General features: G+C 45.6%; 1 protein-coding gene across 1 annotated transcript in view; it reads right to left on the bottom strand.

Annotated features, from left to right (window-relative positions):
* The window catches only part of LOC137322209 (dynein axonemal heavy chain 8-like), a 1,675,662-nt gene that overhangs the window by 304,877 nt on the left and 1,354,718 nt on the right, over nt 1–16,067 (bottom strand). The window contains exon 76 of the mRNA XM_067985325.1: nt 6,891–7,058. Coding sequence (XP_067841426.1) covers nt 6,891–7,058 — 168 coding nt within the window. The remainder of the gene's footprint in view (nt 1–6,890; nt 7,059–16,067) is intronic.

The following is a 16,067-nucleotide window of genomic DNA, read 5'->3' on the forward strand; positions in this document are numbered from 1 at the left end:
CATTAGATGTATTCAAGAAGAAATATTTCTTAATGCTAAAGGGATCAAGGGATATGGGGAAAAAGCAGGAACAGGGTACTGAGTTAGGATCAGCCATGATAATTTTGAATGGTGGAGCAGGCCGGAAGGGCCGAATGGCCTACTCTTGCTTCTATTTTCTATGTTTCTATCTCTGTAGCCATCTTTTAAAACCCTAGATGTAGGCCATCAGGTCCAGGGGATTTGTCGGCTTTTCGTCCTATTAATTTCTCCAGTGCTTTTTCTTTACTAGAATCATTGAATCATAGAAAGGTTACAGCCGGGATGAGTGCAGCCCCAACAACACTCAAGAAGCTCGACACCATCCAGGACAAAGCAGCCCGTTTGATTGGCACCCCATCCACCACCCTTAACATTCATTCCCTTCACCACCGGCGCATCGTGGCTGCAGTGTGTACCATCTCCAGGACGCACTGCAGCAACTCGCCAAGGCTTCTTCGACAGCACCTCCCAAACCTGTGACTTCTACCACCTAGAAGGACAAGGGCTGTGGGCACATGGGACCATCCCGACTTGGAAATATATCGCCGTTCTTTCATCGTCGCTGGGTCAAAATCCTGGAACTCCCTACCTAACAGCACTGTGGGAGAACCTTCACCACACGGACTGCAGCGGTTCAAGAAGGCGGCTCACCACCACCTTCTCAAGGGCAATTAGGGATGGGCATTAAATGCTGTCCTTGCCAGCGACGCCCACATCCCATGAACGAATAAAAAAAAGAGGCCATTTGGCCCATTGAGTCCGTGCCGCGTCTTTGCAAGAACAATCCAGCTAGTCCCACTCCCCCGCCCTAAACCCGTAGCCCTGCAAATATTTTTCTTTCAAGTACTTATCCAGTTCCCTTTTAAAGCCACAATTGAATCTGCCTCCACCACCCCCTGGCCGTGCATTCCATATCCTAACCACTCGCTGCGTAAAAATGTTTTTCCTCATGTCACCTTTGGTTCTTTTGCCAATCACCTTAAATCTATGTCCTCTGGTCCTTGACCCTTCCACCAATGGGAACAGTTTCTCTCTGCTCTGTCTAGACCCTTCATGATTTTGAATACCTCTATCAAATCTCCTTTCAACCTTCTCTGTTCCAAAGAGAACAGCCCCAGCTTCTCCAGTCTATCCACATAACTAAAGTCCCTCATCCCTGGAATCATTCTAGTAAATCTTTTCAGCACCCTCTCTAAGGCCTTTACATCTTTCCTAAAGTGCAGTGCCCAGAACTGGACACAATACTCCAGTTGTGGTCGAACCAATGTTTTATAAAGGTTCGTCATGACTTCCTTACTTTTATGCACTCTGCCTCTATTTATAAAGCCCAGGCTCCCGTATGCTTTTTTAACCGCTTTCTCAACCTGCCCTGCCACCTTCAACGATTTGTGCACATTTACCCCCAGATCTCTCTGTTCCTGTACCCCTTTTAGAATTGTGCCCTCTAGTTTACATTGCCTCTCCTCGTTCTTGCTACTGAAATGTATCACTTTGCATTTTTCTGCTTTAATTTCATCTGCCACGTGTCCGCCCATTCCATCAGCCTGTCTATGTCCTCTTAAAGTCTATCACTATCTTCCTCACTGTTCACTACACTTCCGAGTTTTGTGTCATCTGCAAATTTGGAAATTGTGCCCTATACTCCCAAGTCCAAGTCATTAATATATACCAAGAAAAGCAGTGGTCTTCGTACCGACCCCTGGGGAACACCACTGTACACCTCCCTCCAGTCCGAAAAACAACCGTTCACCACTACTCTCTGCTTCCTGTAACTGAGCCAATTTTGTATCCATGCTGCTACTGCCCCCTTTATTCCATGGGCTGCAATCTTGATGACAAGCCTATTGTGCGGCACTTTACCAAATGCCTTTTGAAAGTCCATATACACCACATCAACAGCATTGCCCTTGTCAACCCTCTCTGTTACCTCATCAAAAAACTCTTTCAAGTTAGTTAAACACGATTTGCCTTTAACAAATCATAGAATCATAGAATCATTGAAAGTTACGGCACAGAAGGAGGCCATTCGGCCCATCGTGTCCGAGGCAGCCGAAAAAGAGCTATCCAGCTTAATCCCACTTTCCCTGGAGGTTACGGCACTTCAAGTGCACATCCAAGTACTTTTCAAATGAGTTGAGGATTTCTGCCTCTACCACTCTTTCAGGCAGTGAGTTCCAGACCCCCACCACTCTCTGGGTGAAAAACTTCTCCTCAGCTCCCGTCTACTCCTTCCACAATTACTTGAAATCTATGCCCCCTGGTCACTGACCTCTTTGCTAAGGGAAATAGGTCCTCCCTATCCACTCTATCTAGTCCCGTCATAATTTTATACACCTCAATTAAATCTCCCCTCAGCCTCCTTTGTTCCAAAGAAAACAACCGTGCTGGCTTTCCCTGATCAATCCACACTTGTCCAAGTGACTGCTAATTCTTTTTTTTCCTCTCTCTCTGACAGGCTCCGTCCGACTCCAGCCTTTTTAGGGGCCGCTCCCTCTCCTCTGCTCTGGCGCCTCAGCTGCTCTCGGGCCTCCAACTCCCGCCTTTTTACTTTTACTAATCTTAATTACTTTAAGTTTCTCACTCTCATTGGACCTTTGGTTCCCCACTATTTCTGGTATGCTTTTTGTGTCTTCAATGTGAAGACAGATATTAAATATTTGTTTAACGTCTCTGCCATTTCCTATTCCCCATTATAATTTCTCCTGTCTCTGCCTCTAAGGGACCCTCGTTTACTTTCGCTAATCTCTTCCTTTTTACATACTTGTAGAAGCAGTGTTCTCATAATGGATGATCAAGCTAAAATGTAAGACAATAGTAACTGGAGGCGAAAATGGTCTGCGCCAGTAGTACGAAATGGGCTCATAGCAAATTGGCAGCCCATTTTACACTGCATCCAGTTCTCTTTTCCACTGAAGTTAACGGAAAAGTGCATTGTTTAAAATGGGCCACCAATTTGCTATGAGCCGATTTCGCACTACTGCAGAAGACCAATCTCACCCCCATTATGTTTGGTACTTGCTTGCACTTTTAAATATGATTTGAATTCTGAGAGGATTTCAATACACGCATCTGCTGTATTGGTGGTAGTGTTTGAAATTGCTAACTTACACATCTGGTACTATATTAAGAACTGGGTCAAACTTATGAAATGTTTTAGTGCAAAATAATGGATATCTATCCACGATATAAAAAATATCCCTTTGAGACAGGCAAAGTTTCTTCACGAATCAGCAAAGCGATGGAAGGTGTTATTAATCGTGTCATCAAGCAACACCTACTCACCAATAGCCTGCTCACTGATGCTCAGTTCAGGTTCCACAATAGCCAGTCAGCATTAGGCCCCATCACAGTCTTGATACAGACATGCAAACTTGCATTTCACAACCTCAGGATTTTCCAAAGAGCTTTACAGCCAAAGAAGCACATTTGAAGTGTAGTCACTGTTGTAATGTAGGAAATGCAACACCCAATTTGCACATAGCAAGGTCCCACAAACAGCAATGAAATAAACGACCAAATTATCTGTTTTACATGTTGGTTGAGGGATAAATATTGGCTGGGACACCGGGAGAACTCCACTGCTCCTCTTTGAATAGTGCCATGGGATCTTTTATGTTCACCTGAGGGGGCTGATAGGGCTTCAGTTTAATGTCTCATCCAAAAAATGGCATCTCTGACAGTGCGGCTCTCCCTCCGTAATGCAATGAAGTTATCTGCTTGGATTCTGTGCTCAAGTCTCTGGAGTGGGGTTTGAACCAACAACCTTCTGATGCAGAGGCACGAGTGCTAACATTAAACCAAGACTGAAAGTTCCTCCAAAGCACTGCTTCCTGTATCAAATTGCACTTGCCCGTCACCCTACCTTCACTGACCGACATTAGCTTCTGGTTCCTTAAAGCCTCAAATTAAGAAATTCTCATCCTTGTGTTTAAATCCCTTCATGGTATTGCCCTTTCCTATTCATGTAACCTTTTCCAGCGCCACAGCTCCCCCACTGGACTGAGGCCTCACGCGCACACCTCCTTCCTCTACCCCAACATTGGTAGCTGGCCCAACAAGCCAATCTTCCCCTATGGTTCCCCCCCTGCCCTAGCTCTGAACTCATATCTTTCTCTAGTTTCTCTTCTATCCCCCCTCATTTCCTCTCCAAGCTCATCTTGTCCGTGAGAGCCATCTCCTGCTCCCTCGACCCTATTCCCACCAAACTGCTGACCATCCAACTTCCCTTCCTGGACCCAAGTTAGCTGATACAACGGTTCCCTCTCCTCTGGTACTGTCCTGCTCCCTTTCAAATCTGCCTTCATCACCCCCTCCTCAAAAATCCACCCTTGACCCCTCTGTCCTTGCAAACTACTGACCCATCTTCAACCTCCCTTTCCTCTCCAAAGCTCTTGAACATGTTGTCGCTTCCCAAATCTGTGCCCATCTTTCCCGCAACTCCACACTTGAACCTCTCTAATCAGGTTTCCGGCATTGACAAAGTCCTGAAACAGCCCAGTCTCACAGGATGTCACAAATGACATCCTGTAAGACTGTGACCATGGTAAACTTTCCCGCCACTGCAGCTCTCTGGTATCAGGCTGCTGTCCGACATCCAGTGCTGAATGAGCAGAAATTTCCTGCAGTTAACATTGGAAGACCAAAGCCATTGTCTTCAGCCCCTGCCACAAACTCTGTTCCCTGGTCATCGATTCCATTCCCCTTCCTGGTCACTGTCTCAGGCTGAACCAGACTATTCGCAACCTTGGAATCCTATTTGACCCCGAGCTGAGATTCTGACCCCATATCCTCTCAACCACCAAGACTGCCTACTTCCACCTCCATAATATCGCCTGTCTCTGCCCCTACCTCAGCCCATCTGCTGCTGAAATCCTCATCCATGGCTTTGTTACTTCCAGACTCGACTATTCCAATACTCTCCTGGCCGGCCTCCCATCTTCAGCCCTCCATAAACTTGAGCTCATCCAAAACTCTGCTGCCCGTATCCTAACTCGCATTAAGTCCCATTTGCCCATCACCCCTGTGCTCGCTGACGCACATTGGCACCCGGTCCACCAACGCCTTGATTTTAAAATTCTCATCCTCATGTTCAAATCTCATCTTGGCCTTGCCCCTCCCTATCTCTAAAACCTGTTCCAGCCCTACAACCCTTCATGAACTCTGCATCCCTCCAATTCTGGTCTCATGTCCATCCCTAACTTCCTTCGCCCCACCACTGGCGGCTGTGCCTTCAGCTGTCTAGGCCCTAAGCACTGGAATTCCCTCCCTAAGCCTCTCTATCTCTCTCTCCTCCTTTAAGACACTCCGTAAAACCTACCTCTTTGACCAAGCTTTTGGTCACCTGCCCTAATGACTCCTTCTTTGGCTTGGTGTCAATTTGTTTGTCTGATTACACTCCTGTGAAGTGCCTTGGGATGTCTTAAAGGGGCTATATAAATGTAAGTTGTTGTCTTCAGTGCTTAGGCTTCCCACTGAAATGTCCTCCTTAAACCCCTCAGCCACTCCGCCTCGCTTTCCTCCATTAAGTTCACCTCTTTGACTAAGCTTTTGGTCACCTCTTTCTTTGGCTGAGTGTCCATTTTTTCTTTATACCTTTGTAAAGCTGCTTGGGACACTTTTCTAAGTTATATAAATGCGAGTTGTTGTTATTGCTTCTGATCTTCACATGAATGAACTTTTGTGTTTTAAATGTCTATATTGAAGCATCATTACACGGACACGGGTACAGAGTAATGGCATGACTGCAGTTCTTGACATTCATTTTGACTCTCTACGATATCCAACATGTCATAGAATCATAGAATCATACAGCATAGAAGGAGGCCATTCAGCCCATTGTGTCTGTACTGGCTCTTTGAAGAACTATCCAATTAATCTCATTCCCTGCTCTTTCCCCTTAGCCCTGCAAATTTCTCCTTTTCAAGTATTTATCCAATTCCCTTTTGAAAGTTACTTCAAAATCTGCTTCCAACACCCCTTCAGTCAGTGCATTCCAGATCATAACAGGTAGCTGCGTGAAAAAAATTCTCCTCATTTCCCCTCTGGCTTTTTTGCCAATTATTTTAAATCTGTGACCTGTGGTTACGGACCCTTCTGCCAGTGGAAAGTTTCTCCCTATTTATTCTATCAAACCCCTCCTAATGTGTAAAACTATAGAGATCAATAGTTGCAGACAACCTAGAACAAGCTGACAGCTTCAAAACAGCTCTGAATATAGACCCATGACATGTGAAGACAAGGGGGCAGATTTTCAGGTGTGGACAATGGATCGAGCGATTGGGATGCCCGGCTGATGTCACCAGCATGTGGCTCGAACCGTTTTGATGGTCGGGCCTCAGTTAAATTACATAAGCAAGCTGCCCACGAATTTGCAACGTTAATTGGCAGCTCCCTGCTTTGGAGGGCGGGTCCAATGCTGATTAAAAGCGAGTTTACATCTCTTAAAGTGAGGTATCTTTTAACCTGGAAGTAATTTTTGGCACAACTTTTCAACTCTGGGTTGAACATGTCTCCTGCAAGGGCTCCCAATTTAGTGATGCAGTGGTGGAGGTCCTGATGGAAGAGCTGAGGGCCTGAAGACAGGTACTTTACCCCATAAATGGTAGAAGGTACCAGGCAGACACTGCAGCAGACTTGGTGGCAGAAAATATGAATGCTGGAAGCATCATCTTCAAGTTAATTGATCTTATCGGACAGCAAAGGTGAGAACGAGACTTGCAATTTCTTTTTAGCAGGATGATGCCTTGACACCGCACACTTCAAAATATTACATTGTTCTGAATGAAATAACTGTCAGGAGTCATCTCTTACCATTCAGTACTTACTTTTTACCAGGCAAAAGATCACAATATTAAAATAAATGGAGTCACCTTCAAAGATTCCCCCCAGGATGGCTTGAGACAGGGTCTCTCAGGGTCCATGGTGACTGTATCCATTCTCTTTTGGAAGAGAACCAGAACACAGTCGAGAATCCTCATAATCAGGTGAGGTGGTTTGGCTAATTTACGCACAGTAGCAATATCAGCTGACTTGATCGTCTGGGAAGAGAAACATAACCTGTTAATGTGAACTTAATAAATATAGGCAATTTTCCATTACATTATTCAACAACTGTCCAGCACAAACTTGCAACCAATCAAGTTTTGTCTTAAAGGTGGCAGAAAGTTTAAAAGCGGCGAGGCAGCGAAGAGGCCAACACTGAGACCCTCACTGAGACCAGCGACCGAATTCCAAAGGTGGCATCACCAGTGAAAAAGTGACACGGCGCAGGGGAGGCAGCTGGTAAGTAGGTTCAGGTGAGTATTTCTACAATTCTACAGTGCAGTAAGTAAAGTAAAAAGAAAGGGAAGGTCTGCAGGTCTTATAGCAAGTAGCTATAATCAAGATCCCTCATGTAGTTAACATTCTCTAAATTAAGAGTAATTTAAAGGAGTAAACTCCTTAAAGGGACTAACTAACGAGCTTAATCTAAGGCAAGTTATGGCAGCACAGCTCACACCCATGATATGCTCCTCCTGCACTATGTGGGAAGTCATGGACACTACAGGTGTCCCTGATGACCATTTGTGCAGGAAGTGCGTCCAGCTGCAGCGACTGGCCAACCGTATTTCAGAGCTGGAGCTGCGGGTGGATTCACTGTGGAGCATCCGTGATGCTGACATTATCATGGATAACACATTCAGTGAGGTGGTCACACCGCAGGTAAAGATTACGCAGGCAGAAAGGAAATGGGTGACCGCCAGGCAGGGTAAAAGGACGAGGCAGGTAGATCAGGAGTCCCCTGGGGCCATCTCCCTCTTAAACAGAATTCCGCTTTGGATATTGTTGGGGGAGATGGCTTATCAGGGGAATGCAGCAAGAGCCAAGACAGTGGCACCACGATTGACTCAGCTGCACAGGAGGGGATGAAAAAGAATGGGAGAGCAATAGTGATAGGGGATTCCATCATAAGGGGAACAGATAGGCGTTTCTGCGGCTGCAGACGTGACTCCAGGATGGTATGCTGCCTCCCTGGTGCTAGGGTCAAGGATGTCACGGAGCGGCTGCAGGACATTCTGAAGGGGGAGGGTGAACAGCCAGAGGTCGTGGTCCATATCGGTACCAATGACATCGGTAAAAAGAGGGATGAGGTCCTGCAAGCAGAATATCGGGAGTTAGGAAATAAATTAAAAAGCAGGACCTCGAAAGTAGTAATCTCAGGATTACTCCCAGTGCCACGTGCTAGTGAGAGCAGAAATAGGAGAATTGACCAGATGAATGCGTGGCTTGAGAGATGGTGTAGGAGGGAGGGGTTTAAATTCCTGAGGCATTGAGCAGGAGCCCCATTTCCCGCCATTCTGGGAAAGGCTGGATCTGTACAAGCTGGACGGGTTGCACCCAAGCAGAACCGGGACCAATATCCTCGCGGGGGCATTTGCTAGTTCTGTTGGGGAGGGTTTAAACTAGTATGGCAGGGGGATGGGAACCAAAGGACAGGTACAGATAGGACAAATTCAGACCAGGAAACGGGAAGTAGAAAAGCAGTTAGTGACGCAGTTAGCGACTTAGAAAGGCAAAAGAAGCAAAGGTAAAATAGCACAGGAATTTGACGGGGTTAAAGGGTATATACTTCAATGCAAGGAGTATTACAAACAAAGCAGATGAGCTAAGGGCACAGATAGACACATGGCAGCATGATATCATTGCTATAATGGAAACCTGGGTTAAAGAGGGGGATAATTGGCAGCTCAATATCCCTGGATATAGAGTTTTCAGGCAGGATAGAGTGGGTGATAAAAAAGGAGAGGGGGGAGCATTATTGGTTAAAGAATCAATTACAGTTGTTACATATGCTGAATGGATCATCAATCGAGGCCATATGGGTTGAGCTAAGAAATAAAAAAGGGGCAGTCACACTACGAGGAGTGTACTATAGACCCCCGAATAGCGAAAGGAAGATAGAAGAACAAATATGTAGGCAAATTTCTGAGTGCAAAAATAAGAGGTCAATAATAGTAAGGGACTTCAACTACCCTAACATCAACTGGGATTCAAACAGTGTGAGGGGCACAGAGAGCGCAAAATTCTTGATCGGTGTCCAGTACGTGACAAGCCCAACAAGCGGGGATGCAATTCCAGATTTAGTCGTAGAAGTTACAACATGGAAACAGGCCCTTCGGCCCAACATGTCCATGTCGCCCAGTTTATACCACTAAGCTAGTCCCAATTGCCTGCACTTGGCCCATATCCCTCGATACCCATCTTCCCCATGTAACTGTCCAAATGCTTTTTAAAAGACAAAATTGTACCCGCCTCTACTACTGCCTCTGGCAGCTCGTTCCAGACACTCACCACCCTTTGAGTGAAAAAATTGCCCCTCTGGATCCTTTTGTATCTCTCCCCTCTCACCTTAAATCTGTGCCCCCTCGTTATAGACTCCCCTACCTTTGGGAAAAGATTTTGACTATCGACCTTATCTATGCCCCTCATTATTTTATAGACTTCTATAAGATCACCCCTTAACCTCCTACTCTCCAGGGAAAAAAGTCCCAGTCTGTCTAACCTCTCCCTGTAAGTCAAACCATCAAGTCCCGGTAGCATCCTAGTAAATCTTTTCTGCACTCTTTCTAGTTTAATAATATCCTTTCTATAATAGGGTGACCAGAACTGTACACAGTACTCCAAGTGTGGCCTCACCAATGCCCTGTACAACTTCAACAAGACATCCCAACTCCTGCATTCAATGTTCAATGTCCTGGGAAATGAAAATGGGCAAGTGGGTGAAGTGACAGTGGGTGACCATATTGGGGATAGTGACCACAATTCAGTTAGTTTTAGCATTATTATGGAAAAGGACAGAGTTAAATCAGGAGTAGATGTTTTAAATTGGGGGAAGGCAAATTTTACAGAACTAAGAAGTGATTTGGCAGAAGTGGACTGGACACAACTACTTGAGGAGAAATCAGTGGCAAGCGAGTGGGAGGTACTAAAAAGTGAAATTCTACAGGTACAATGCAGACACGTCCCCTCAAAGAAAAAGGGTGGCACTGCCAAATTTAGAGCCCCTGAGAAGTATACGGGGCAAGAAAAAGCAGAAAGAGAAAGCTTATGACTGTCACAGAAAAGTAAATACTGCAGAAAGCTCAGAGGAGTATAGAAAAGAAAAGGGATGACATAAAAAAGGAAATAACGAAAGCAAAGAGAGGACATGGAAAAATATGAGCCAGTAAGATGAAAGAAAACCCAAAGATATTTTATCAGTACATTAAGAACAAGAGGATAGCTAAGAAAAAGTTGGAACCTATCAAGGATGATAAGTACAGCTACAACACTGGCATCCACCCGACAATGTGGAAAATTGCCCAGGTATGTCCTGTCCACAAAAAGCAGGACAAATCCAATCCGGCCAATTACCGCCCCATCAGTCCACTCTCAATCATCAGCAAAGTGATGGAAGGTGTCGTCGACAGTGCTATCAAGCGGCACTTACTCACCAATAACCTGCTCACCGATGCTCAGTTTGGGTTCCGCCAGGACCACTCGGCTCCAGACCTCATTACAGCCTTGGTCCAAACATGGACAAAAGAGCTGAATTCCAGAGGTGAGGTGAGAGTGACTGCCCTTGACATCAAGGCAGCATTTGACCGAGTGTGGCACCAAGGAGCCCTAGTAAAATTGAAGTCAATGGGAATCAGGGGGAAAACTCTCCAGTGGCTGGAGTCATACCTAGCACAAAGGAAGATGGTAGTGGTTGTTGGAGGCCAATCATCTCAGCCCCAGGGCATTGCTGCAGGAGTTCCTCAGGGCAGTGTCCTAGGCCCAACCATCTTCAGCTGCTTCATCAATGACCTTCCCTCCATAATAAGGTCAGAAATGGGGATGTTCGCTGATGACTGCACAGTGTTCAGTTCCATTCGCAACCCCTCAGATAATGAAGCAGTCCGAGCCCGCATGCAGCAAGACCTGGACAACATCCAGGCTTGGGCTCATAAGTGGCAAGTAACATTCGCGCCAGATAAGTGCCAGGCAATGACCATCTCCAACAAGAGAGAGTCTAACCACCTCCCCTTGACATTCAACGGCATTACCATCGCCGAATCCCCCACCATCAACATCCTGGGGGTCACCATTGACCAGAAACTTAACTGGACCAGCCATATAAATACTGTGGCTACGAGAGCAGGTCAGAGGCTGGGTATTCTGCGGCGAGTGACTCACCTCCTGACTCCCCAAAGCCTTTCCACCATCTACAAGGCACAAGTCAGGAGTGTGATGGAATACTCTCCACTTGCCTGGATGAGTGCAGCTCCAACAACACTCAAGAAGCTCGACACCATCCAAGATAAAGCAGCCCGCTTGATTGGCACCCCATCCACCACCCTAAACATTCACTCCCTTCACCACCGGCGCACTGTGGCTGCAGTGTGTACCATCCACAGGATGCACTGCAGCAACTCGCCAAGGCTTCTTCGACAGCACCTCCCAAACCCGCGACCTCTACCACCTAGAAGGACAAGGGCAGCAGGCGCATGGGAACAACACCACCTGCACGTTCCCCTCCAAGTCACACACCATCCCGACTTGGAAATATATCGCCGTTCCTTCATTGTCGCTGGGTCAAAATCCTGGAACTCCCTTCCTAACAGCACTGTGGGAGAACCGTCACCACACGGACTGCAGCGGTTCAAGAAGGCGGCTCACCACCACCTTCTCAAGGGCAATTAGGGATGGGCAATAAATGCCGGCCTTGCTAGCGACGCCCACATCCCGTGAACGAATAAAAAAAAATAAAAAAAAATAAGGGTAACTTGTATGTAGAAGCAAAGGATGTGGGCAGGGTTTTAAATGAATATTTTGTCTCCGTATTCACAAAGGAAAGGGATGATCTGGACATAGTAGTTAAAGAGGAGAGGTGTGAAATATTGGATAAGGTAAACATAACGAGAGAGGAAGTACGAGAGGGACTGGAATCCTTGAAACACAGAAACATCGAAAATAGGAGCAAGAGTAGGCCATTCGGCCCTTCAGGCATGCTCCGCCATTCAAAATGATCATGGCTGATCGTCCAACACAGTACCCTGTTCCCGCTTTTTCCCCATATCCCTTGATCCCTTTGGCATTAAGAAATATATCTATCTCCCTCTTGAATACATCGAATGACTTGGCCTCCACTGCCTTCTGTGGTAGAGAATTCCACAGGTTCACCACCGTCTGAGTGAAGAAATTTCTCCTCATCTCGGTTCTAAATGGCATACCCCGTATCCTGAGACTTTGACCCCTGGTTCTGGACTCCCCAGCCATCGGGAACATCTTCCCTGCATCTAGTCTGTCTAGTCCTGTTAGAATTTTATATGTTTCGAAGAGATCACCTCTCATTCTTCTAAACTCGAGTGAATATAGGCCGAGTCGACCCAATCTCTCCTCATACATCAATCCTGCCATCCCAGGAATCAGTCTGGCAAACCTTTGTTGCACTCCCGCCATGGCAAGGACATCCTTCCTCAGATAAGTAGACCAAAACTGCACACAATACTCCAGATGTGGTCTCACCAAGGCTCTGTATAACTGCAGTAAGACATCCCTGCTCCTGCACTCAAATCCTCTTGCAATGAAGGCCAACATACCATTCGCCTTCCTAACTGCTTGCTGCACCTGAATGCTCGCTTTCAGCGGCTGGTGTACAAGGACACCCAGGTCTCGTTGTACCTCCCCTTTTCCCAATGTATCACCATTCAGATAATAATCTGCCTTTCTGTTTTTACAACCACAGTGGATAACCTCACATTTATCCACATTATACTGCATCTGCCATGTTCTTGCCCACCCACCCAACTTGTCAAAATCACATTGGAGCCTCTTTGCATCCTCCTCACAGCTCACATTCCACCCCAGCTTTGTGTCGTCTGCAAATTTGGAAATGTTACATTTAGTTCCCTCATCCAAATCATTGATATATATTGTGACTAGCTGGGGCCCAAGCACTGATCCCTGCGGTACCCCACTAGTCACTGCCTGCCACCCGGAAAAAGACCTGTTTATTCCTACTCTCTGTTTCCTGTCTGTCAACCAATTCTCAATCCACGCCAATATATTCCCCCCAATCCCATGTGCTTTAATTTTGCACACTAACCTCTTGTGTGGGACCTTATCAAAAGCCTTCTGAAAATCCAAATACACCACATCCACTGGTTCTCCCCTATCTATTCTACTAGTTACATCCTCAGAAAACTCCAGTAGATTTGTTAAGCATGATTTCCCTTTCATAAACCCATGCTGACTTTGTCCAATCCGGTTAATGCCTTCCAAGAGTTCTGTTATCACATCTTTTATAATGGACTCTAGCAATTTCCCCACAACTGATGTTAGACTAACTGGTTTGTAATTCCCTGCTTTTTCTCTCCCTCCTTTCTGAAATAATGGGGTTACATTTGCCACCCTCCAATCTGTAGGAACTGTTCCAGGGTCTATAGAATTTTGGAAGATGATCACCAACGCATCCACTATTTCCAGGGCCACTTCCTTTAGTACTCTGGGATGTAAATTATCAGACCCTGGGGATTTGTCAGCCTTTAGCCCCATTAATTTCCCGAGCACTATTTTTTTTACTAATACTGGTTTCTTTCAGTTCCTCCCTCTCACTAGATCCTTGGTTCCCTAACATTTCTGACAGGTTATTTGTGTCCTCCTCTGTGAAGACAGAAGCAAAGTATGTGTTTAATTGTTCTGCCATTGATTTGATCCCCATTATAATTTCTCCCATTTCTGACTGTAAGGGACCTACATTTGTCTTCACTAATCTTTTTCTCTTGACATATTTATAGAAGCTTTTACAGTCAGTTTTTATGTTCCCTGCTAGTTTACTCTCATGATCTATTTTTCCCCTCTTAATCAATCTCTTTGTCCTCCTTTGCTGAATTCTGAACTGCTCCCAATACTCAGGCTTGCCGCTTTTTCTGGCAATTTTATATGTCTCCTCTTTGGATCTAATACTATCCCTAATTTCTTTTGTAAGCCGCGGTTGAGCCACCTTTCCTGTTTTATTTTTGCGCCAGACAGGAATGAATAATTGTTGTAATTCCTGCACACGTTCTTTAAATATTAGCCATTGCCCATCCACCATCATCCCTTTAAGTAAAGTTCCCCAGTCTATCATAGCAAACTCGCACCCCATACTTTCATAATTTCCTTTATTTAGATTCAGGACCCTAGTTTCGGATTCAACTACTTCACTCTCCATCTTAATGAGGAATTCTATCATGTTATGGTCGCTCTTCCCTAAGGGACCCTGCACAACAAGATTGTTAATCATTCCTTTCTCATTGCACAATACCCAGTCTAGGATCGCATGTTCTCTCGTTGGTTCCTCAACGTATTGGTCTAGAAAACCATCACGTACACACTCCAGGAATTCCTCCCCCACAGTATTATTGCTAATTTGATTTGACCAATCTATATGTATATTAAAGTCACCCATGATTATAGCTGTACCCTTCTTGCATGCGTCTCTAATTTCCTGTTTAATGCCCTCCACTACATCTCCACTACTGTTTGGGGGCCTATAGACAACCCTCACTAACGTTTTCTGCCCCTTGGTGTTTCTTAGCTCCACCCATACAGATTCCACATTGTGATTTTCTGAGCCAATATCCTTCCTCACTATTGCATTGATTTCCTCCTTTACTAACAACACCACCCCACCTCCTTTCCCATTTTGCCTGTCCTTCCTAAATATTGAATACCCCTGGATGTTCAGTTCCCAACCTTGGTCACCCTGCAGCCATGTCTCCGTAATCGCAACTATATCATAACCGTTAATAGCTATTGGCGCTGTTAATTCATCTAGTTTATTGCGAATGCTCCGTGCATTAAGACACAATGCCTTTTGACTTGTCTTTTTAAGATTTCTAGTCATCTTAGTTTTATTTTGCACCATGGCCCTATTTATTTTTCGCCCTTGTTTTCTCTGCCTTCCACTATTGCTTCTTCCCTTTCTATCTTTTGCTTCTATCCTTGTTTCCCCCTCCTCTGTCTCCCTGCTTAGGTTCCCATCCTCCTGCCATTCTAGTTTAAACCTTCCCCAACAGCACGAGCAAACACCTCCGCGAGGACATTGGTCCCGGTCCTGCTCGGGTGTAACCCATCACGCTTGTACAGGTCCCACCTTCCCCAGAACCGGTCCCAATGTCCCAGGAATCTAAATCCCTCCCTCCTACACCATCCCTGCAGCCATGCATTCATCCACTGCACCACTCTCATCAACCCTTGGTCTATTCTCCTGTTCCTATACTCACTAGCATGTGGCACTGGTAGTAATCCTGAGATCACTACCCTTGAGGTCCTGCATTTTAATTTAGTTCGAGTAAAAGTTGGTAAGTCACCAAGGCCAGATGGATTATTTCTTAGGCTATTGAAGGAAGCCAGGGAGGAAATAACGGTTGCTCTGAGGATCATTTTCCAATCTTCAGTAGATACAGGGGAGGTACCGGAGGACTGGAAGACTGCAAACGTAGTATCATTGTTTAAAAAGGGTACAAGGGAAAGGCCGGACAATAATAGGCCAGTCAGTCTTACCTCGGAGGTGGGCAAACTATTAGAATTAATAGGATGAACTGTCACTTGAAAATGCATGGTTTAATCAGGGATAGTCAGCATGGATTTGTTCAGGGAAGGTCATGCCTTACAAATCTGATAAAATTCTTTGAGGAAGTGACAAGGAGGGTTGATGAGAGTGGTGCAGTGGATGTTGTCTACATGGATTTTAGTAAGGCATTTGACAAGGTCCCACATGGCAGACTGGTCAGAAAGGTAAAAGCCCATGGGATACAGGGAAATGTGGTGAATTGGATCCAAAATTGGCTCAGTAACAGGAAACAAAGGTTAAAAGTCGAAGGATGTCTTTGAGAATTTTTAAAAAATTTATTCGTTCATGGGATGTGGGCGTCGCTGGCAAGGCCAGCATTTATTGCCCATCCCTAATTGCTCTTGAGAAGGTGGTGGTGAGCCGCCTTCTTGAACTGCTGCAGTCCAATGGAAATCCGTTTCCAGTGATGTGTCACAGGGCTCACTGT

This window comes from Heptranchias perlo, chromosome 5, assembly GCF_035084215.1.
Source record: "Heptranchias perlo isolate sHepPer1 chromosome 5, sHepPer1.hap1, whole genome shotgun sequence".
Classification (NCBI taxonomy): Eukaryota; Metazoa; Chordata; class Chondrichthyes; order Hexanchiformes; family Hexanchidae; genus Heptranchias; species Heptranchias perlo.